We start from the raw sequence: 24,589 nt of genomic DNA on the forward strand, positions 1-24,589 counted from the left end.
TTTGCATCTGTTTTTCTAACACTAAACATTTGCATACACATTCACATTTGCACATGCAAATAGTCCAAATGGCCTCAAAAGGGCTATTCACATGAAAATTTTTCAGGACTGGGACATAAATACAGCTTTTAATTGCTGGTCATGGAGAAGTGGTTTTTAGTAGAGAAAAAAAAATTACAACCTTTCAGCTCTTATATTCCCAGTTAATTTGTATTAGGGCTAAGACAGTCCTATACAGAACTGAATGTTTCAGAGGGAGACAGTCTGACTTTATTTCACTGACACAGGACACAAAGTAGGCAGTGAAGTACCATTTGTGGAAAAGGGGGAAACGCAAGTCCTTACTTCCTTACTGGTCTATTGTACTAATTGCAATTTATTTCTGTGTCTTTTTAAATTTTGGAACACATTAACTTGGAAGAATCTAGCTTAATCAGAATTTACTTAACATTTTCTTCATATGTACACTAAAAATACATTTAAATTAAAACACAATCCAGGTCACTACTTGCAATTACCATCTGCCACAGCTTTTCAACAATCCCGGCTGTTAGGCTTCATTTTTAATCACTAAAAAAGTTGTGATATTTTTAATAGTACCTGAATTATGCATTAAATATGCAATTCTAAAACCAGCAGTATTTTGTGTCATTTCACATACAAAATATGCATAGTAGTAATTAGTTGACCACACAGTTTATAACTGATTTGGCTCAGTGTCTTCACAGAATGTGTCCCAGATGTTATTGTAAAGTTTTTATGCGTGTACAAAAAAAAAAAAAAAACAAAAAACCTTTTATGACGCTAATAAATAGTCTAACTTCTAAGACCATACACAAGATTTCAATTCTTCATAAATATTTGAACTAATTTAGTAAACATTTAGAAAACTGTGTACTGTGCTACAGATTTTAAATGTGACAGCTGACAACACAAATTTTCTGGATGATGATCGAGTCAATGTTAGTGCAGCTGTAGCAACAGTAAGACATGCAAAAGCTTAAAGTTTAGTTTCAACTGTTTGAGTGCATTTTTCATAAGATTCAAGGATTGCCAATGATTTATGCTCACTACATAAATTCTAAATTGCCAATAAAAATAGGAAATAAAATTTGAACCCCCTAAAATTATTTTTGGAAGTATTTTTCAACTGCACAAATAAGGAGTTAGGGCAAGGCACTAAATTATCCATTTCCTGCAAATAAGTAACACTTTAAACAATAACAGTGCTTTAGAAAGCACTGTATTAAAAAAAACTCTGTATTGAAATTAATATAAATACAATTTATGCATATTAATACTTTTATTACCTAAGTAATTCAAGCAAAATATTTAGCCTACAAAATTTGTATTAGAAACCAAAATGTGTAGCTCTGGGAGCTTGCTTGAGCAAAGGCTGCAGGTTTTGGCCATGGTTCTTTAAAAGTAGCCAATCTCTAAAAGGGTGATTAAAAACAAAACGTTGATTCTCAGTGCACAGAGTACAAATCTTTGTCCACACAGTCCATAGCTTCATTTTGTGTTACCTTGCAGCACAAAGCCTATTAATACATTTCTAATATCTATTGTCATTTACATAAACTACAAGGTGCTAATCCTTAGCCTATGCACAGGTAGGATGGGATTCATCTGTTCCCACTTCTGATGTCAAAGATAATCATCTACAGCCTATGCCTTAGATAGGCCATCTATAGGATGACTAACGTAGGATAGGACCCAAGCTCCTTTGCAGCCAAAAGGATGGGTCATCCGGGGAGTGGTTCATCTTATCCTAAGGCAAGTACTTTAAAAAGCACATACGATAAATCATAGACTGAAGGCTGTCTATTTTCCTCTAGTAACTACAAGCAGATTTAGGATGACAAGCTCAGACTTGTTGTGTGGTCATGCTCAGATTTGCCTCATGTTACAACAATAGTTGTAAACAATATATAATTATTTTCAGTAAATAGAAGCCACTCAACAAAATAAAACCTGAAACTAATCTTCTCCTTGAAATTAAATAACCACCAGTCAAACCATGAGCACCAATTCTAAATACTGAATGTCAACTGATGAATTATGTAACATCCCATCCTTTTGTTTCCAAAATGCTGGGTTTGAGGTCATTCAGCAGAAACTCCCAAATTTCAGTTTCTGAAACTGTCAGTTTCCGCCCCTGCTTGACTCCTCTATGTGATACTTACAGATCAGGATATAAGCATAAAGAAAATGGCATAAAGAACAACTTGCCACAAAGCCTTGACTTTCTCAGCATTTAGAGAATTTTGCATGGAATTGGCATATAAAAATGCCATTTATTTTATCTGTTACTAAAAGCAGCTTCTTTAGTAGCAGCTAAATATGGGATCATAAATCAAGATCATAAATCACAGGCTTTGATAGCTAATTCTTTTTTGATTTGTTTTATCTCCAGGAAAAAGTCACCTTGATTGCACTGAGTAAGTCTATGAAATCTCTGTTTAAGTTTTACTTTCTGATTATCTTTTCCACACCTTTTTTCATCGAGGAAGAGAAGCCCTGTGTTTTATCTCGTTAAATACAATGTAAAACTCCACAAGTCTTCTAAATGTACTGCAATATTTGGGAACTAATGAACTACTTCCACTCAAGTCCTAATGAATTCCCTGTAGTAGTGCAGGCTTTTGTTTGGTTAGTACCAGAGTAAATTATGGTTCAGTCTTCTAGAATTAAGTTGAAAATGACAGTCTGCTTCCATAATCTTCCCCATCACAAGCAGCTGAAATGTTGTAAACAGATTTATTTACTTCCTGGATTTGGCATTCAAAATTGATGCTGCTTCTTTATGGGTATTTTTTCATTTTTTAACTAATTAAAAGTTTTAAGTCCACCTTCTAGAGCTTTGTTCAACTGCTAAGAGACCTACCATTAAAAAAAAAAGTCTTTCTGAATTCTGCATTTCTATGTTCATGCTCCTGCTATATTTTTCTGGTCTTCAGAATTCTACGCAACAAAAGACAGTACACTGGAGCTTAAAAGAAAGTACTGAGGTAGATGGACACTAAACAATCCTTTGTTATTATTATTATTTCTGAGCAGTCATTTCACCTCAGTGCTTCCTACAGATTCCTGTAACTCTGCAACCCATGCGGAGTGCATCTGAATGAGTATGAACATGCAGGAAACAAGACTCAGTGTATCACAATACTTGGTAATTATTCTCTTGAAAACATATTTGTCTAGACTCTGATCCATAGCAACATTTTATTTCTCATTAATTACTATTTTGCCTCCTCAAAATCTCCCTGGGAGGGATTTTTTAAAAGTGCACTCGAAGTCCAAACAGATTGTGTTAACCAGTTCTCTTTTATCTTCTAACTTATTAGCATGCTCAAAACTTTCTTTTCAATATTTTCATATACTGAAATCCATGTTCAATGGATGGTTTAAATACTCAGAATTATTACCTCAGTTAGGGTTTTTTGTTATGGAATAAGGCTCCATATTCTGCAATTTAGATTCTCAGCAGACTTTTAGCAAACTAGCTACTTTATTATTGAGTTATATTCGATCCCCCTGGACAAATACCAGACAGTCCTCTCCTAAAATTTTTGGTTTGTTGAAATGTAACTTCAGTCCAGCATCTTATCTCCTGATGCCTCAATCTCCAATTTTCACTGGATAAATTAGTTCCCAAGCTAATATCCTGTGACATAAACATAAATGTAGTTTCTCTTCAACATACTTATCCTCTCTAATTGGATTCTTTACTCGGTTACAATCCCACAAATCAAATTATTCTGTCAATGGCTTTCTACTTCTGAATCATTCACTTTTCTTAGACCTGTAAGCCTAAGGAAGAAAGCTATAGCTGGAGTGAACTTACATCATTTTCATTCATGACTTTGAATCTGTTCACTTTGTAACATATCTGATATTAAGCAGCCCACTGTTGAAGCGTTGTGTAACATACTGCACCTGGTATGACAGACTCAATAAAATTGTCCTGCATGTACTGTGTGAAGTTTGCCTAGGTTTGCATACTGAAGTGAAATCACAGATGTTTGTACCAGATGCACAAAGTAAGCACTTTTAAAACATAATCTGATTGTATTTTCTCTGAGTTCAATTATCTCATTTCTCTTCATCACTGTACTGCTGGTTTTTCTGTTTGCTTCATTACCTGGTTCTTGATACTCCTCTCTTTGTATCTCCTTGCTTTGTTTTCCTTCTTTTTATTCTTAATTTTTTTTTTTTTTTTTTTGTGCTCTGCTTCTGTTTGACCATTTTCTGCCTCTTACTCCTTCCTCTCTGTACGTGCCTTCCTATCCTGCTGCTTTCTCATTTTTTTTCTGCTGTGTGCAGAAGAAAACCTGCCACACACAGTTCATCAGATAGTAGACAATAAATGTATGGGAATGTTGTAGAATCCTATCATGGGAACAGTCATTTCCATCACATCATTGTATCAACGCCAGAATAACTGCTACTGGTGTATTACAAATGCCTTAGAAATGCAATCTGTGGAAAAAAAAGCAGCAGGTTGCCACTTTCTTAAACATGTGAAAACTAGTGCACAGAAGGTAAGTTAACATCTTAAGCTCCAACAACAATCTAAAGTACATCACAGGGACTTCTTCATCACCTGCAGTTTACATCTTCTGGACTAGTTGCAAAGTCCATTTGTTGACACCCATAGCTATCCGAAAACATATACAATGCATAAGCTTTGAGGATTCCCTTGATGGTTGGTTGCCTCTATTGTGCCATTTGGTTGAATTTTGTTAGTGAAATACGGGAATATGAATCAGAAAATATTGCCTGACATGCCTAGACATCTGAGAAAACCAGAAAACAAAAGTTTAGTGTAAAAACGTTCACCAGTGCCTAAGGTTTGTTGCCACACACATGCTGTCTTTTCTGAATTGACTGCCTATTCCCTTATCCACACCTATCTGGGAACTAACATTCAGATATCCCTGAGCTTAATCCTCCTGGAGAACTCAAATTGCTAGTTACATTCTCAGCTCACAATTTAGTTCCAGAAAAATGTGGCAAACAGTGGTGGCAGAGACCTTTTAAACAAACAGACGTCTTATAAGAGAAGTTGCTCAGGAAGGCAAACCCTGACTCTACCTGACAGATTAGCAGCTAGGTAGAGTATTTAAACTCTGGTACAAGTTATTGTTTCTTAATACAGTGAAAGTTCTTACTTCTCTATTCAGTGATTTTCCATCTGAAACCTATAACCAGGCTAGGGAATAAGGACCCAAGCATTTATGAGCTATCCTTGGTTGGATGCGTGTGTGTGTTAAAATCCTCGGGTTGGACAAGATGACCTCCAGAGGTCCCTCTCAACCTAAACCATTGTGTTATTCTGTGATCCTCTGAGGCTGAGGTATAACTACAAGTCAGATCTCCCTTTCTCAAGGCAAATGCTCAAACTACCACACTATTGTGCAAAAAGTGAGCAGTAGCATTACCTCATCACTATTTCTGGAGGAAAGGGAGATCCCAGTATTTATTCTCAGACAGGTTTTCAAGCACTTAGTCTCTGAGGTTTCTACCTCTATCTATTTTCAAGTCCAGGTATTTTCTGAGCATGATGTAGTTTGTATTACTAGTAATCCAAAATGAATCTCACTGTTGAGTTTCTCCTTGAATCTGTGTAAGCCTTTTTGCATTCACAAGGACCTTCACAAATAGTCTTAGATAAGTAGCTCTGTGTAATGCAAAAGAAAATGGAAATGAAAAAGAAAGACCGTTCAAGGGCGAGTGCCATTCAGGATTATTTCAAGTTTAAAAGAAGGTACTCTAGAGAAAGATAAATACTGGACAATTCCAGAGTTTCATGCTAGAGACACCAAACACTCCAATGCCTGGAGTTTTCAGAATAACTTCTATCAAGAACTTTTTTTTTCTTAGGAGTAAATTTGTTCTATCACTTTTATACCTTGATTCTACAGTGTATGAAGTGATATATTATCAATACTATGATAAAATAAAAGTATGCAGGGTATTTTGTAAGGTGCAGGCAACCATCTTATGTGTTCTCAGCAGCACAAAATAAATTTTATTCTGTCATCTGTCATGATAAAAATAAATTTGTATAATAAAATGGGTATGTTTATATACACAGCTTATTTTTTTTCAATTTCCAGAGAAAACTAGTCACCATCAGCAGTTACAAAACATAGAGCAAAATTACTAAATTTATTCAATCTTTTAAAAAAAATGACAAGACTATTATTTCAATTCATCTAAAATGTAAAAATTTGGTAGTATACTTTTCTACTGGTACAAAAAAACCTCTGTAACAGCGACTCAAATAACTCTGTATTACTTAAGAATCTTTATATTTACCCACGCACTGGAATATTCATATTCCTTGCCGATTTAGCAACTTCTTCAAATTTTTCTATGCTTTCTTCAATTGAACAATTAATATTCATTTTGCTAAAAGATTCAGATGCTGCACCAAATACTGAGACTTCTGTAGCCCCTGCTGCAATCTGAAAAATACATTTCAATAAAACAGAATCATAACACTGTATTAAAAGATTAAGCATTTAATTCTGTACAACATTCTAGAATTTTAAAGTACACTGTAAGTATATCATCCATATCTAAAATGTAAGTTTAATTCCAATTTTTTTTAAATCTATTGCATAAAAACAGATTGAATCAAACTTTGAGTTCATTCACTATGGCATATTTCCTTCCTCTTCTTATCAATTAGGTAAACATCTTTTTAAAGTGATAAATGATAAAGGTATTAAGACGTAGGAAATCATATAACCAACTACGAAAATAACAATGATTGACACTTATATTCATTTTTCAGAAAAGGAAAAGATCATATAACAACTCTGAAATATCCATCCTCTGTACAAAGCCTGTTCCTCATGAACGCCAGGAAGTCATTCTCATGCTTAGGAAAGCTCTGTGCCTGCACGTGCCTAGAGCAGCAACAATAACCAACAGGGATTTCCTTGTTAGAGCCAACTCTAGGATCAAGAGCTCCATTGGTCTTGGTGTCATAGTCGATATGGATAATATGGAAAACATGTACATGAGAGTCTGCTGAGAAAAAGTCTCAGAGCAAATACCAGTCTAGAAAATGTGTAAATGTGGTGACTTCACTGAAGGGGCAATTAGCCTGAGCTTGTACTCAGTACCTCAGTACTCAGTAAAATCAACTAACATGAGGCAAACTAGAATGCTGAAAGCTAAATGATAGCAGAAGAAAACATTTAAGCTTAGGATAATAGCTAATTAATTAATTCTCACTCTCCAGTAAGAATAATACTTGTTCTATGAAAAAGAACGGAGCTTTTGCCTTTTCTCTCTGCTTCTGCAGGATAATGTCTAAGCTTCAGCAACCCTTACAGGAACAAATATCCTTTCAAATAGAGGGAAGAAAAAAAAAATAGCAGCAAGAAAGGACTCAGCAATAACCTACAACTATTTTTGCATTGTTTTCCTTTCATTATATCACTAAATACGGCATAGAGATATAGGAGATTTAATTCAACTCATACAAGCTACCATTGCACACAAAATTGTGGCACTATAAATCTGACTATTGATAGTTAATGCGCCTACATACAGGATTCTGTCTTAACAGAGATCTCATATGCAGTATAGAAACTGAATGATAGACTACACCACAAATGTCCATCAAGCAGTATGCTTTCCAAATACAGCTTGTCCTATATCAAGACAAAAGCATAGAAACATGAAAAATTTTCAGAAAACAGAAAAGTGTAAAGATCTGACTATCAATGTATATGTTTTAAGAAGACTGAACTGCTCCATTTTTGCAATTCCAAACACTTCGAGTCTGTAATTTTGAGTATTTATTTTGTATGAACTGAAATAATTTAAACTGTCAAACCCTACCAAAATGAATTGCAGAATTTAAGAAATCTAACACATTCCAATAAAGCATTTTCATTTAATTAACTCCTTACTCATTCTTCTTCGCTACCTTCCAATAAGAAGACACTCTTCAGAAACTTTTCTAGGACCAAAAAGTCAAAGAAGGAACTGTCTTTCTCTTTATACACAAGCATCATTTATAGGAACTTGCAAAGACTGTTCGATCAATACTTCCATTAAAATATGAATATATAAACCTTAACATCAATCTTTGAATTTGCCCATTTTTCACAATGAAAACTGAAGAGTTTTTAATTAAAAAAACTATAGCTTAGTTCTAACAGGACAGGTTATATGACATTAAATAGCTAGTTTATGGTACTGAACTGAAAGTGTCTGAAACATGAAAGAGATAATTGTGGACATCTTCTATAAAGGCACTTACAGCAGAATGAAAACCTTGAAGATTAGGCGTGAGAACAGGATATTGGACTCCAGGATGCCGCTCAATGCCCCTCATCACTTCTTTGTGATCCGCCATCTAAAATATATAAATAATTTGTATTGATCAGCAGTTATTTTCTGATTTTATATAGCTAAGCAGAAATTGGCTTAGATTGTGTTTTTGCCTTCATTAGGTATACAGTTCATACAAAAAGTGTAGCAACAAAGGGGTTAAATTGATGTTGTACAAGCACTTCTTTTTTGATTTCTTAACTTTTGAGTATTTGAGTTGCAAGCTTTCCAGTTCTATATGAATATAGAATTGGGGCTACGATTTCTACGGTGTTTCTTTTTGTGTGTATCTATAAAAACATAATTTGCATCATAAATTGATAGACTTGTGATCATGCTGATCATCAACTGTTATTGCAACTTTAAACTTACTTCAATGGACTCAATAGGTGGAATTAACAGAATAACTGACATTTTAAAACCATCCAAATGTTGAAAACTTCAGCACTCTGAAAAATGCAACTTCACAATCTTAAGCAAAAGTGAACCTGAATTACTCAATGCTGCATATTTGAAAAGGCTAATCACAAGCCTATCCTTAAAAATATAGCAAAATCCAGTTCTCTGCTCAGTGTAACATTTTAATATACTTAGAATTTTCTTTCAAAAGAAGAAAATACTTCTTTACTATAGCAAAAGTCAAAGACCTTTACTTTATTCAAGCATTTGTTTTCCTTAATCTCCTCTCACAAAAGAAACTCTGCCTTTTTAAGACATTCTTACACTTTTCTCACTCAAGATTAAATATACTCTATGTACTAATCAAGAAGATGGATCAAAGACTAATTCATGTAATAAACTGTAGACAGCACATTTTCTTGAAAGAAGTAGAGGAAAAATGAGTTTATTTTTTAATGGTGTGCATGCCTGAAAACAATACAGTTAATAAAACATATCCCTCATATTTCATGTCTTACAGATTTTGAGTTTTAAAAAATGAATAGTGTATTTTAAATGCTTTTTAAATCAGCTCTCATAAAAGCAAATCTTCAAAGCAAAAAGTATTAAATTGGATTTCTGATTCTTTCCACACTGATGAAAAGTCATTTGAGGAGTACCGTATGAAAAGATATATGAGCTACAAAGCTTTCGTTACTCCTTATTTTCAACGGATACTTTATTGATAGATTTGCAGTACCAGGATTCTAAATATGTGATATTAAATTATACCAGATTATTAAGTGACAATACTACTGGCAACCTGGAATCTTCTTGTCACTGGTTTCCTACTATGAAAATGAGTGAATTAAAAATATCAGAAAAATACATGTATGCCTCCTCAAATGTAAGCCCAACATGTATTTATAAGGAAGTGGATATATGGTATGAAAAATGTCTTATAGCCAGACACAGCTCATTTCTCATTAGGAAACAAGTGATGGCACAAAGCAAATTTTGTCATTACTTCTACATAAACTAAATCAGTGTGACCACCTAACATATCTGATAACCTCACAAAAAAACATCCAGTAATGCCTTAGTTTTTTAAGAACAATTTTTCATTACTTAATATAAATAGTATCTACATTTCTCAGGGCAAAGAATAATGTTTGAAACCAAATGATTAATTAAATGACAAATGTTGGAACTAATTCCACACTTTAAAATTATAGCCTGACTTAAAATATACTAGAAAACCAAAATGACACTTTTTCAACCAGTATAAAGCTGCCAGGTCCCAATAATATTATGTGTATTACATTTGTCCCATTACTATTTTTCCTGTAAGTAAAATCCCATTTTAACACATATTGCATGTTATAAGATTTTAAATTGTAATAAAATATTTCTTTTCCAAATTCTTTAAAAATAAGCTTTCTAATGGTAGGTATTTATAATTTTTGGCCATTTAGGTTATAGGTGTGGGATCCTGTTTTATATGGCACCTCACTACTGTGGAATTTTTTCTTTTAGCTTTTTTCAGTAAAAAAATCTCTGCCAAAAAAAACAGTGGATGGGAAACCATAAAAGAGCTTTAAAATACTAAAAAAAGAAGTAAGTGAATGAGTGATCTAAACATAACCATGAATTCTATTCCCATGACCTATGAAAAGAAAAAAGAAAGGAGCAAAGAAAAGACAAAGTCAAGACTGCACTCCCTATCAAAGCAACACAATCTTATCTTTTAAATAAAAAACATTTTAAACACAAATTAAGCCATTAAAATAAAGTATTCAGACATGAATTTAAGATAAGAAGGGATTGTTCATTTTTTCCAAAACTGACAAACCTGTGCTAAATTTGGTACTCCTAATGGCTCACAGGAAAGGGAAATAATTAAACAAGAACGGAAGAAATCCACCTTTGCTTTAGAATTTTCCTTCTAATGTTGAAAAACCCCTACATCATTCTCTGTTGCTGTAACTGCCAAAGTTTGATGGCACTTGGAAAAGTTTAGCCTAGCCACTTTTAACGGACACAATCTGAAAATTCATTGCCCCTGCATTGACACCAAAGAAATTCTGCATTGTTGCTCTTCTCTTCCCCTTTTCTATTATCCTTACTTTAGGCCCTTCCCTGGTGATCCCGGGAACACTGAAATAAATCAAAGGAGTCCCTCAGAGAGTGCTGTTCAGCCAGTTTGCTCTGCTCACTCACGAATAAGAAAAAGTATGATCATACCATGTTTTCCTCAGAGGAAAGCCTGGAATACATACAGTCCAGGCCCAGGATGCATTCTCGCTTTTAAAAGGACAAACTTTATATACATTTTGACAGAAGATGTGCAACAAACAATGTTAAAAATTGAAGTATTTTCTCAAATCAATTAATTTCATGTTTTATTTTGTAAATAACTTGTGTGGTCCTTACTAAACATACAAGTACTCAAATGTTTCTGTGCAAACAAGTGTGTAATTTCTTGAAAATGAGTTTAAATGATATAGACAAGTATTGACTTAATTCCTTACTTGCAGGGAATGCTTAAGTTTGTATAAACAGGAGCTACATAGTATACTTCAGGACTAAGCCTGAATTTGCAGTGTTAAATCTCAAATGAAAACCTGGCACTCCTAACGACAATGTAGTTTTGCTGCTGAGTTCAGAAAGGCTGGGATTTCTGCTGAATTGTACCAAATGTAAAAATTAATTTTGGAAAAATAATAAGCAAATTATTACGATTCATCAAAACTCAGTATGGCTGCTGATAGAGTGCTAGATCTGCAAAATGACTAATGTGCCTAACTACTACTATGCACACAAAAGTCCCAAATTTAGACCTTCCAAACACACTTCCAAATGTGGAAAATGAAATTTCATTTAGGGGAAAAGAAAAAAAGGTATGCTACCTTTCTTTTTTACATCGATGACTATTAGTTCTCAAAAGAGTAGAAAAGAGGTAGGAACAACATTAAATTATGTTAATAATGTGTCACCATCCCAATTCTTTACTTACAACTGAATATTTACATAAATAAAGAGCAAAATAAAATGCACAAGTACTTTCTTTTTCTCCATTCCACAGTACAACGTTAACATTGATTGCAAAGAATTTTCTCTGTATTATTAACTATAGAAAGCCGGTTCCCATGTGTGAGCAAATTCAAAATCAGGATAGAATCTGCAACACCTCTCCTTAACTAGAATCCTTAACATGTAAGTGTATGTGTGTTTGTATGTGTGTATGTTTATAATGTTAGTGTTTGGAAAAGGAGGACTGAATGGTGGATAGATGGAAATGTACCAAGTGCAGCAGATAAAAAATGGTGTTTGGCTTCAGAGAAGAGTCAAGTTTCCATGACAGTCTACACAACCTCTAGGCCTGGGGAGTCTACTCCCCTGGTTTGGTGCTAGGGAGCTCTGTAGAGACGTTTCCACAGTTTGCAAAAGCCCTGTGCACCTAGGTTTTCTTTCTCTGATTCTAGGTCTCTGAACTGATGTTGCTTCCACAGGAAGTCCCCTGCACCATGACTGTTCCCCAGAGATCAGCCCCACTGCTGTTCATCTGGATACTCAAACTCAGTACTCTGCATCCCAACAGCTTCATATTCTCAAATCTTTATCACTTTGTCTACACTCAGCATCCTATATACCAGTGTCGTGGTTTAATCTCAGTCGGCAACTAAGCACCACGCAGCCGCTCGCTCACTCCCCCCCACCCGGTGGGATGGGGAAGAGAATTGGAAGAGCACAAGTGAGAAAAAAACTCGTGGGTTGAGATAAAAAACAGTTTAATAATTGAAATAAAATTATAATAATAATAATATGATAATAATAATAATACACAAAGCAAGTGATGCACAGTACAATTGCTCACCACCCGCCGACTGATGCCCAGCCAGTCCCCGAGCAGCGGCCCCCCCGGCCAGCTTTCCCCAGTTTATGTACTGAGCATGACGTCACATGGTATGGAATGTCCCTTTGGCCAGTTTGGCTGTGCCCCCTCCCAGCTTCTTGTGCACCTCCAGCCTTCTTAGTCAGTAGAGCATGGAAAACTAAAAAGTCCTTGGCTAGTGTAAGCATTACCTAGCAACAACTAAAACATGGGTGTGTTATCAACTTTGTTCTCATCCTAAATCCAAAACACTGTACCAGCTACTAGAAAGGAAATTAACTCTATCCCTGCCGAAACCAGGACAACCAGCTGCCCTTTACGCAGAGGGTTGACACATTGTCCCCACACGTCTTATCCCCACTCAGTATCCTGTGACCCAATTCTCTCACTCCCCATTTACTGCTGTCCCTTGCACATACACACTCATACAAATTCCTACCCTTATGCTGCAAGGGGGAAATAGGGAATCACCTGCTAAATTATTTATGTTTGGAGAGCGATGACAACATTTAAGATTTCTCACACCCTATGTAGTAACCATGGCAAATTGTACTCCTAGCATTTCTGTTGATCAGGGCCCAGAGTGCTCCCCTTCTTAGAGTCTAGCTGCCTGCACTCAAGGCCAGCTCATTGATAAGAAGGCAGCAACTTGAGAAGCCTCAATCAGCCTTGGAGCTCATCAATAAAAGCTGGAAAGCAGATCAGCAGAGGCTCCCCCAAACAGCTCTGTTAAGAAGTCTAAACGTGGCCTACCCTCCCTTTTCACTCAGAAGAAACTTTTAAGCTGAGACACTCTCATGTTTCCTCCCTGCCTGAGAAACAGTGCAGATGCACAGCAGCAGCCAAGCCTGTGCTTGGCCATGTACCTTACTGGTTGGATCCGACTATGTCTCGCAGAGTTGACTTTCTGGCTTGACCCTGGACCTGCTGCATCACTGCAGACTCACCTGAGTATGTGTATTCTTGGCTGCCCTGGTTACCCTCACCAGACTTGCTCTGCTCTCATGGACTGTTGGACTGCCCTTTAATCAACAAGGCTACAACCTCTGCACCCCTTGTTATTGTGCTTGGCTTCCAGTTCCCCTTCCGTTCTGGAGCAACCTGCTCCCTAACTCTGCTGAGTTAGGGATTTAACCAGCTTTCCACACAACTTACTGGCTTTTCTTCAATTTTGACTACTTTTTAATAATTAGTCTGACTTCAGCTGACCTGAATAAAAGCATAAAACTTGAAAACTGTGTAAATGGTGCCTGACAACAGCATCTGATTTTACAAATAAACAACATATTATTTCTGTTCCATTTTCTTGTATCATTATACAGGCTACACTACAGGAAAACTCCACTGCATGGAATGGCATTTAAATGGAAATAGTTCTGAATGGTGATGATTTTACATACCTGAGGCACCCATTTGGATGAAACGAAACTGGTCACTTCTATTGCAGGCAGGCCTGTTCTGGAAAGCTGGTTGATTAACTCAATTTTGATATCAGTTGGGACTATCACCTATGGACATGGAGAAATAATATAGTACAGTATTTCATGCGGTACGAAACTTTTGTAAGTGAAATATTCTTAGCACATAATCAATACTTTTTTTTTAAATAATGAACTATACTCATACATTATACCATAACTATACTGTTTCATGACAGTAGGAAGCTACTGCACAAGGAAAGCACTAGGCAGTATACATGATCCTACTCCATTTTTTGTCCACCACAAAAGAATGAGGAAGCACTTCCATGTAATTTGTTATAGATCTAGCCTCACTAATTGTTAGTAACCAAACACCAACCTAGCAAAGAAGCGACAAGGGAAATAGCAACACAGAATAGTCCAACCAGAGAAAAATGAAAAAAAAAAAAAGCTCCACAGCCGAGGCAGAGTAATTCTATTTATACTATTAACACCTTTGATATCAGTAACAACGATATATGTAAGCTTATCCTCCTTTTTGTGGAAAGAGATGATTGTTTTGATACATGTACCTTATTTTACATAGTCTCTTTCAATCTTCTTCCATGCTTCCCTACCAACTCTTCAGGCAATTATTATCAAAAGAGTAATTTCTTTTTCTTTCCATGCCTGTTCAGCAGGAAGTGTGACAAAACCTATTGTACTATTCCTACTATAGCAGCACATGTAGCACAAACACATATTATGAAGACAGCCAGTGTTTCATGGCATTTACCAGTTATGTCATGACAGAATGGGATTGATTGACAAGACAAATGCCAGAGAGAAAAATGGCAGTAGAGTAACAGAAAGGCTAGTTAACCAAGTATAGCCAGAAATTATATGATTTAACATCTGGCTAAATAGTAATTTACCTTTATTCTAATATACAAGACAGTTATTAACACATAAATCAATAAATGTATTTATAGTACAAAATGGAAGAAACACAATTAGCAGGATATATGTATTTTACACAATGAAAAGAATGCTGATATCCATGTCAAAACACACCCCCAAAAAAGAGAAAAATTACCTTTTCATTTTGTAATCCATCTCTTGGCCCAACTTCTACAATCTTTATGTACTCAGGCAGTCCAGATGCTTGAGATTCCTGAAATACAAATCAATACTGAAACACAAAACAATAGAGGTCACTAAGATCAAAGGTACACCTTGTACTTGTCCTCTCATATGATTCTGGGTATAAAGTCATACTGTCAACACTAACTTTGCTCACGGCCTTTAAAAATCTGTGAGAACATGTTCCACACCTTGAGTTAGGGAATAAAAGTTAAAAGCAGAAGTTATCTGCATGTATGTTCCACTGCTCCTCTGAGGCCACAAATGTTTATTATAAAAATGTACATAAAACCATAAATGAACAGTGTTTTACAGAGTGAGAAATATTCCCATTTCAAAAAGCTTCCCAACAAAAGATCCAGTCCTCCAAACTTCTAGCTGAATGTTCTCAATTTAACTGAACAGTTACTTCTCCGTAAATGTTTGCAAGACCAGGCTATAAATCTGAAGAGAACAGAGCAGTCAAGAAATGTTGAAGAGATTATTAATGAAAGATGAAAGTAATTCCTCTGCCTGAAGATGAAGGTTTTAAAGAAGGATTTAAAGGAGAACAAGGAAGGCCCCCGGTAGACAAGAAGAAGAATTTTCCAGGTGTAAGGGAAGATCTGGAAAGGCAGGAGGCTGACAGTGAAAGGAGGGAAGGAAGGCAGCAGTAAGGCCAAAGGGCTAGGGAAAGCACAGGGAGTTGGAGGGAGAGGAAGGAGAAACAAGAGCAGAAAAGCAGGTGAAGGGAAATGGAACTTCCTTTTTTATTATTTAGCTGCTCTGTTATTGAATCAAGTTGACAGGTGTGGCAGCTAACATAACCTGGGCCTTATGTTAAGGCCTTAAGGTTATGTTATCTCTCAGGCCTTAAGTCCTGAGACAGTTCAGAGCAGTTGCTCAGACTGACCCCCAAAAAGCTGCGTGTCTTTAAAAAACAAATCACATGGCCAACTGGGGGCACGCTCCCAGCACCTGTATGAGCAGACAGGAGGGCTGCAGGCAGCCCCACCGGGAGCTCTGGAGATGCCCTGTTTTCTGTATTGCACTGAATACAGAATCCAACCCAGTGTCTCCATTCCAGTGTTGAAAGCCCGTGCTGGGATTAGCATGAGCTACCTGTGGGACGGCTGCTCCTGCTGCACCCACCACCTCCCCAAGAGTTAAACTCCACGGGAAGGAAAACACTGTCAGCCCAGGGGAACAGCTCCAGCTCGCAGGAGTCGCAGCTCGTCCAGTGACCAGAAGCCACTTTTGCAGTACGTAAATACAGCCACTAATCTCATGTCACCCACAACCAGATGAAAAAAAAAACATTTTTCATCCCTCCCTGGCTAGTATCATCAGGGTTGTTTCAACAAAACGGCTGCTAATTTCTCCTCACGGTAACAGAAAATGAGCACTCCTACAGCACCTTTGGTTTCTCGGTGCCCGTGCATAAAAATAAGTTCTCTGCAGCAACAGCCACAACACTAGTCAAAATACAATAAACATATTTCAGAGCATTTACTGTGTATTTATCTGAGCCCAGTAAAAAGAATAGGAAACAGATACAAATATTATCTATTTGATCACGTGGAACATCTGGTAAGTTAAAACTCTGTCAGGCTGTGCTAAGCTCACACTCGCTGACAGTATAAACCTACTTCAATGTGAAGGAAAAACCTTCACATCTGCTGCATATTGTTTCTCTTTTTTTAAGTTATTTTCACAAATATGGCACCCCTTCAGCACTATGGGCGTAAATCTGGGTTATTTCATGATTATCAGATTCTTCTTGTTACAAGACAAATGCCACAGCTGTGCTATGAGTAAAGCTGTGACTGGAAAAAAAAAAAGGAGCTAAAATAGATTATGTGAACCAAAGCTTAATTTAGAGCATGAAAAATGTCCATAAAACTTTGGTGGCAAAAATGTTCAATTTCTAGGCCAAACCCTGTAAATCCTATTCAGTTCCTATGTGGTAAAACTTTTGCTGAAATCAAAGAGCTGTACCTGTCTTTACAGAACAGTTCACACAGCTACAGCACGTGCAGTAGCCATTCACACAGCCGTTCAGGGGATGTCTGCATCCCTTGGATTTTGTAGGGGACAGAATTTTGGAAGGGACATTTCAGAAAGGCATTCAAGTATTGATTTTTATTCTCCATCTGTGATATTACAGGCATACAATCTGTCTGAGCCATAGTCCAGGTCTCTCAACCCCTGATTTTCTCTATAGCCTTCCTGTCCACTAGTCAGTCCCAACTTGAATTCACTGTTCTTGAACACAACACTGAGAACCACGTATGAGATGACTCTCACAAGGGCCACATAATGGAAACTCAAGGCAGTACTACAGACAAATCCTTACACTCTTCAAGCTGATGAACTAACATCTTAGAGTAAACATCTTGGCTCTGAGTCCAGAAGTCTCTTGCTTTGCATTGAATTTCATCTAGTTTAATCTGTAGTACATTGATTACTCCTGTCTTTAAGGTCACTCAGTTCCTCCTGTGTAGCATCCAGGGTGGTACTGATAATGTCTCCTGTCTTTCTGTCATCAGCAGATCTTACCACCTTGATATTTTCTGGTGAAAACATTTGGACTAACATGATTACCTTATTTTAATACAAACACATATTATCACAAAAAATCTGGGTTAGTGCTATAGAAGAAACACATTTTAAGAAAAGACCTGAGGAACTCCACCAGCAATGTCTCTTTGGTCTAATAAATCTGCTTTCAACATCATCTCTTATTTCCTCCTCAGCCAGTTTCTTACTCATCTCACAAATTCTGTTCTGATCATCCTTCTCCCCAACATAACTAATAATTTCTCTTGTGCTGCACTGCTGAAGCTCAGATAACAAGCAAGTAAAAGGGAGGCAGAATACTTAGGTTCAGGCCCCTGTATGCTATTTATGCATTTTACAGTGCATAATCACTGGATAAAACTCAGAAACAAATTAGAGACTGTAAGAGTACATGTACCATCTTCTGCTAAGATGACTCCAGCATTTTTCCATTCTGTGGCCCAAGTTGAATCAGAGGAGTAAAGGAGTGCCTCTTCGCCCTAATCTCACCTGTCCTATGAATGAATACTCAGTAACTGGCTGTTAGGACATTCTTCCAAGACGTTGGAGATACATACTTGACAATGTTGTCGGGAAGAAAAAAGAGACTCCCTGCTTTCTTGGGAAGTCTTCTGATCACAGTGTCACACTTGCAGAATATTTGGACATCACTTGAAACACAGCTGAAGAAGTCACCTGAGCCACCAGTCACATTCTGTGCCAGGCTCAACGCCATCTGCATTCACTAGGCAGGCTTCAAATAAATCCACAGAACAGACTGAAGTCTTTAAGAACTCATGCAGACTTTAAACACTTCTCTGTTTACTATCTGGATGGCATTAGACCTTAACCAGGACTTGGGCTTCGTGAATTGAGGGATCGAGTTCCCTGAACTCTGACTGGAGGATTCCAAATGTGCACCATCCCCTTGGGTAAAAGGAAGGATTTTCAGAACCAACAATGAGACAAACTTAGAGAATTTCGACACCTTCAGGTATGACATTAAATAGTCTACAGATAATAAACAGAAAATATAAAGAGAAATAAATAGAAAAATGAAAAATAGTTTTATATTTTAAGAGAATCCAAAAAAGGTTAACCTTGCAGAAATACACAAGTACTTACATTAAACACTAAATATGGCAGGTAAGTCATTTTGTTTCAGAAAAAAATATTAACACAATTGTATTATACGAAGTATTTTTATGTAACAAAGTATAAAAAGTAGTTATGGTAGATACATAGAGGTGACTGCTTATTGAATTATATAGTGTCTCTGTTAAAAAGTAATGACTACCAAAGTACAACATTTGAAATATCAAAAAGGAAATAGTTGACATAAAAGACTAAGAGCCTGGAAAATTTGTTTTTTCCATGTATTAAGCCTTGCCAAGGGAGAAGAAAAAGCCTATAAAACCACAAAAAATTGCCTCCCTCAAAACAGAATGCAGCCAAAGAGCCTTTTTAAAAAAAATAGAAAAAGGAAAACCATACTATTCAGCTTGAGACACTGAATGGCAAATTTCTGTATGGAAACATTTTCCCTGAGTTATAAATAGCTGAATATTCAAGTTTATTATAGAAAATCCTAGTAACCCGTAATTAGAGCAGTATAATCTTCTTAACATAACCATAAATGTAATCAAATTAAATAAACACACTTTTTTAAGCTCTGTCACTGCTTCACTACTTCTAGTAAAGGTGCTGAGGTTCCTTCAGCCTTCTGATTTTTATTCCATGCAGCTCATTCATATGGGCACTAATAGCACTGGCTACCCAGAGCTGCTCAAAAGTAACTGAAAGGACCCAAAAGTAAGCAAGAAGAATCTGAAGGTTCAGGTCTTTTCAATCATTCTAACCAAGCAAGGATGAAGCTCTGCTTTCCTTTTCCACAAGGTGGTGTTCTGGCACAGAGGACAACTGAACAAAGGTAGGTCCATCTTGTACAAAGAATTATTCAGGAAAGCAGTTTTAAACAAGGATCAGCAGGGAGGTGTCATCATAACTCCATATGTGTATGTGCAGTGACATGGACAAATGCCCAAAAACTGGGAGAAGGCTCTGAGATAAATAATACGATTGCTGGAAGAAGAACAAAGAAAACACTGGTCAATCTTCTGAACTCATAGATGTCTCTAAACTTTACAAGACATAGAGGAAATAAACAGGAAGAAATTAAATTCTTAGTACATAATCAAATAATGATTGAAGTGGTATTGCAGAGACTTGTTTATATCATTCACACTACTGGAAGGCAGATATAAAACATATTCATTCCCAAGTTAACTAGGGGGAAAATGGAGAAGATTCACCTGTGAGATATAAATACTATATACAGATATTCAGAAAACAGTGGGACACACCTGGTGAATATCCCTCAGTAAAGATAAACTGAGTATTCGTCCTAGAACTTCTGTTGTATGCTGCTGACATGACCACTGGGAGAACAGTAGCCAGGAACGGGCCATGACTAGCAAAAAAAATCATCAGCCCTTGAGAAGCTTTCATTAAGTAAATTTTTCTTATGATATCATTGCACATTCATGACCTGAATGATAACATAGAAATACCACAAACAAAGCAGTTGTAAGTGCTTTAGACAACAGGACTGGAATTCAAAATTCCATTGACATACTAGAGAAATAGATATGATGCATTTCAATAAAAGCAATACATAACACTTAAGACCATTCTTATTGTATCTGACGCTGACTGACTAATTAAAAGAATTTTTGCATGTTGTCCTTTACAAATTCTATCACGCTTATTTCTCCACTTTAATAATTTTGCCCCCCCAAAAAAAGATTTTTGTAAAATAGAGAGTACCTGACTAAACAGTTCTATAAAAAATGTCTGGGATATTAAAACGAATAACAACTGAATATGAGTCAATAACATCATGCTCTCAAGAAACAAAAAAAGAAGAAAATGAAATGGCACATCTAATCCTAGCCTATAAACAGGGACGTCACAGATAAAACAGTAGCCTGCCACTTAATGAGTAGAAATACTGTGTCTAGTTTTGGACTTCCTACTTCAAAAAAGAGTTCAATTGACTGGAGATCGTCCATAGGAGGGCAAAAGATAAAATACAAGTAAATCATTGCAGAATGAAATCAGTGAAATGCATAGTTAACTTATCTGGAATAAATCAAATAATCATTGAGGTCAGAAGAGACCTCTGGAGATCATCTAGTTCCACCACCCCTGCTCAGAGCAGGGTCAACTAAAGCAGGTTTCCCAGAACCATGTTCAGTTGGGTCTTGAGTATCTCCAAGGATGGAGACTCCTGGGCAACCTGTTCCAGTGTTGACCACCCTCACAGTAAAAAAGACTTTTCTGATCTTTAAATGGGATTTATTGTACTTCATTTTGTGCCCATTGCCTCTTGTCCCGTCAGTGACTTTGTCTTCTTTATTCACCCCACAAGGTATTTGCACATATTGATAAGATCCCCCGAGCCTTCTTTTCTCCAGGCTAAACACTCAGCTCTCTCAGCCTCTCCTCATATGACAGATGCTCCAATCCATTAATCATCTTCATGGCCCTTTGCTGGATCTGATCCAGTATGTCTACGTCTCTCTTATACTGGGGATTAAACCTACAGGTATTACTTTAATCCACCTCTTCAAATTTAATTTGAATGTGCTTACAACTCTTATTAGAGGGTGTGTGTGAGCTCATGAAAGAGTAGTGATTTACATATATCAGGAGATTACCTGAACTGACTGAGAATTCACTGTAGGGATTTCTATTTTAAAGTAATAGCTCTAACATTTCTACTGTCATTTCCATTAATTACTGAATTCTAATATAATCTGCTAGTACACTTATTAAATTGTTGCAGGACTGTTTACAATAAAATACAAGTCATTCATATGAAAACAGAAGAAATGTGATTTTAAACACAGGGGGATTCAACTAAAGTATAAATGCTTATGCTGCTGGACTGGCCAGTTGTTTGATCTAATCCTGTTTACAAAGAGGACTTTAATGGTAAAGACAAAGGTCATAAAGTGCAAATAATATTAACTAACAAATAATAAGAAAAAACTGACTTTTATTTAGAAATTAGAAATTAATATTTCATAAAAAGAATTCTATCAAGTGAGCAGAATTCTGATGAACTGACTGTTCAAAAGGTAACAAATTACATTAATAGGGAATGCTCCAGAGATTTTAAAAAAATATTGCTGTGTTAAGAATAATATTCTTACACAAAATTAGAAAATCCAAGTCACACTCTTAACTACACTACTCATGGACATACAGTTATACATTTAAAAAAGCAAAATACCACCTATATATTACTATTCCTTTTGGAAATCCTTTAGAATAGGTCTTCCAAAGCTACAGAAGACAAGGTTTAAGAGTGGTATTCAGCTCAAGGTTAAGAAATCTCAGCTTATTCCTGCTGTCTAAACATATGTACCTGGAGTCATCCTGGATGACTTAAGAGTTCTGGCCTCCAAGTACTGCTCAGGAAGGGCATGGGTCCCACTTCGCCCATTTACTGCAGGTCTCATTTCAAATCTGTCAAGATGTCTATACACTGCAGGGCATCTTAAATGGCACTAGACACATCTGTTAGGCAACTGAACTGAGCTTCTAAATGGTTCCCCCCATGCAGGTGTCTAAAGGCATGCTAGATGTCTAAATTCCCATTGCAGCTGAAGGAGCTTTATTTAATACAGCTGATGAAGATAACAAATAATTCAGGTCATCCTAAGGTTCACACCTAGTGGCTGATGATCTCAGTTGCCAGGTTTGTGTAACTGCTTGGGGACTGAATGCCACTCCAGAAGGAAATAGGTCTCTTGTGCATTTTACAATGTACAGGATATGCCTACCCCATAAGGATGTCTCATATATCTTAGGTGTTTCAAATGGCACTAGGCACCTATGTCCAGGCAACTGTGTCCTGTCCCAGGTCTGCACTGGCTATCACAGGAACTTCAGCTGCTGTAGACACCTACTTATGTCTTAATTCAGATGTCTTAATCCCAAGCAGACATGTGCCTCAAGTGAACTATGTATCATCTAATGAGTTATCAAGAGAAATCAGAGGAACTTCTTTTGAGTTCCTCCAAGAGCTCAGTAGGCGATGTATTCTTTGTGTCACTCTAAATTGTTTTCACCCTTCCTTGCTGACATGATTCCCAATCCATCCTGCTGCTGCATTCCATCTTTGCCTCTAAGCTCTTCCTCGCTGAAAAACTGGAATACAGATAAATACATAGGAGAAAGAAAGTAACATTACCCCTTGTAGTGGATCATTTCAATCTAAAATATACCCTCAGCAACTGATACCCTACGCATCAACAATTTTCCAGGTATATGAAAGGCAACATGTAGCATCATCAGTCCAATGAAGAGGATTCTAATTCCTGTTTCAGAGCACCTCTTTGGAGCAACTGGCGTGATTTCTATTCTTCTGCCCAAGCTACACATTAAAAGCAATTCAGATCAACTGAATTCTTGCCTTCTTGTTTTCCCGTAACTCCTCTGCAAACAGAGCATTCACATTGATCCAGACCTTGACCCATGGACTGACTTTCCAGTTTGACCTTGGACCTCTCTCATCACTACGGACCTGCCTGATGGTCACTGGGCTGCATGGCTAACCCTGATTACCATCACTGGACCAAATCCTGACCCTGACTCACTGACCTGCACACCCAGCTCTTACCCTGGATCTCCCTTACCACCACAGACTTGCCCAATGACCTGGACTCTTGCTTGAACCTGGCTACCACCTCTAGGCCTACCCTGCTCACCTTATTTAGCTACTGTGGGACTGAGTCCTGGCTGGTGACCTGCCAGCCCTGTTACCACCCTCAGCTCCCCTCCCTTAGGGAGCTGCTGGCCCTCGCTGCTCCCTGACAATCGAACTGAGAGAAATTTCTTATTCTAGAGTTCATTGCAATATCTGATCCTTGCTCCCAGACATCCAGTTCAGATATATACTCCTTGAGCATTTCTTTACCCCAAGTCATACATGCTGGGAGTAGAATGCAGCCTATTTCTCCCTCTCTTTGCCCCTTTCTATCGGTTATGCCTAAAAAGAAAGTGCAGTAGTTGTTAATGGGTAGCACTGTAAGTAGAAGCTTTGTTGATGGAGGCCAGTAATATCACATGCACCAGATTAGAGCAGCAGCAGTCATAAGCTATGTCTGAAAGCTAGTGCTTTGTACATTAACTCTCTCTGATCCTGTTGCACCATCTCCTTACCCAGTGGAGGCTGCAGCTATCAGATGCTATGAGAGTAATCCCAAAGGATAATGTCTTGTTCAAGCAACAAACAAGGGTTTGACACGAAAAAATACACCAAAATCCAACTAACAGTAAAAGAGCTCTGTCTGATACACAAATACATCTCCGCTTATAAAAAAGAAAACTGAGACATGATACGCAATTGTGCTAAATCACTTACTGCACAGAGAATCACTGGAGGGGTACTAAGTGTGCAAACCCATTTCACAGCACAGTATCTCCCAGGTCCTAGCAAAATGTAACAAGATGTAGCAAATCAAATAAACAACTCCTTTCTATATGAAAGGACATTTCTTTCAGGCCAAACACAAAATAGCACATTTTCCAAAAGAGCTACAGAGTTAATAAATCAATATAATCTGTGTCTGCAGGAGTCTTAACAGAGGGAATAAGAGAAGGAATTCCTCACTTCTCAGACTATTTTCCTTTATACTAGATCAGAAGAGGTCAACTCTCACATACTTTGTGTGAAACACCTGCTGAATATTGTTTTCTATGATTTGCAGTTTACCCTTTTGCTTACAGTGGATGTGCTTAGCCGCTCAGAGATGCAAACAAAACCTGCAGCTGCCTCCAACGTATAATTTGCCTCGTATAACCAATT

At 37.0% G+C, this 24,589-nt stretch overlaps 1 protein-coding gene across 1 annotated transcript in view; it reads right to left on the reverse strand.

The window, feature by feature from the left end:
- The window catches only part of HMGCLL1 (3-hydroxy-3-methylglutaryl-CoA lyase like 1), an 83,376-nt gene that overhangs the window by 44,677 nt on the left and 14,110 nt on the right, over positions 1–24,589 (reverse strand). Inside the window, exons 2-5 of the mRNA XM_076332963.1 lie at positions 15,128–15,205; positions 14,032–14,139; positions 8,288–8,383; positions 6,325–6,473 (exon numbers count right to left, since the gene is read on the reverse strand). Of these exons, the coding sequence (XP_076189078.1) occupies positions 6,325–6,473; positions 8,288–8,383; positions 14,032–14,139; positions 15,128–15,205 (431 nt within the window). The remainder of the gene's footprint in view (positions 1–6,324; positions 6,474–8,287; positions 8,384–14,031; positions 14,140–15,127; positions 15,206–24,589) is intronic.

Source organism: Aptenodytes patagonicus, chromosome 3, assembly GCF_965638725.1.
Source record: "Aptenodytes patagonicus chromosome 3, bAptPat1.pri.cur, whole genome shotgun sequence".
NCBI classification, from domain to species: domain Eukaryota; kingdom Metazoa; phylum Chordata; class Aves; order Sphenisciformes; family Spheniscidae; genus Aptenodytes; species Aptenodytes patagonicus.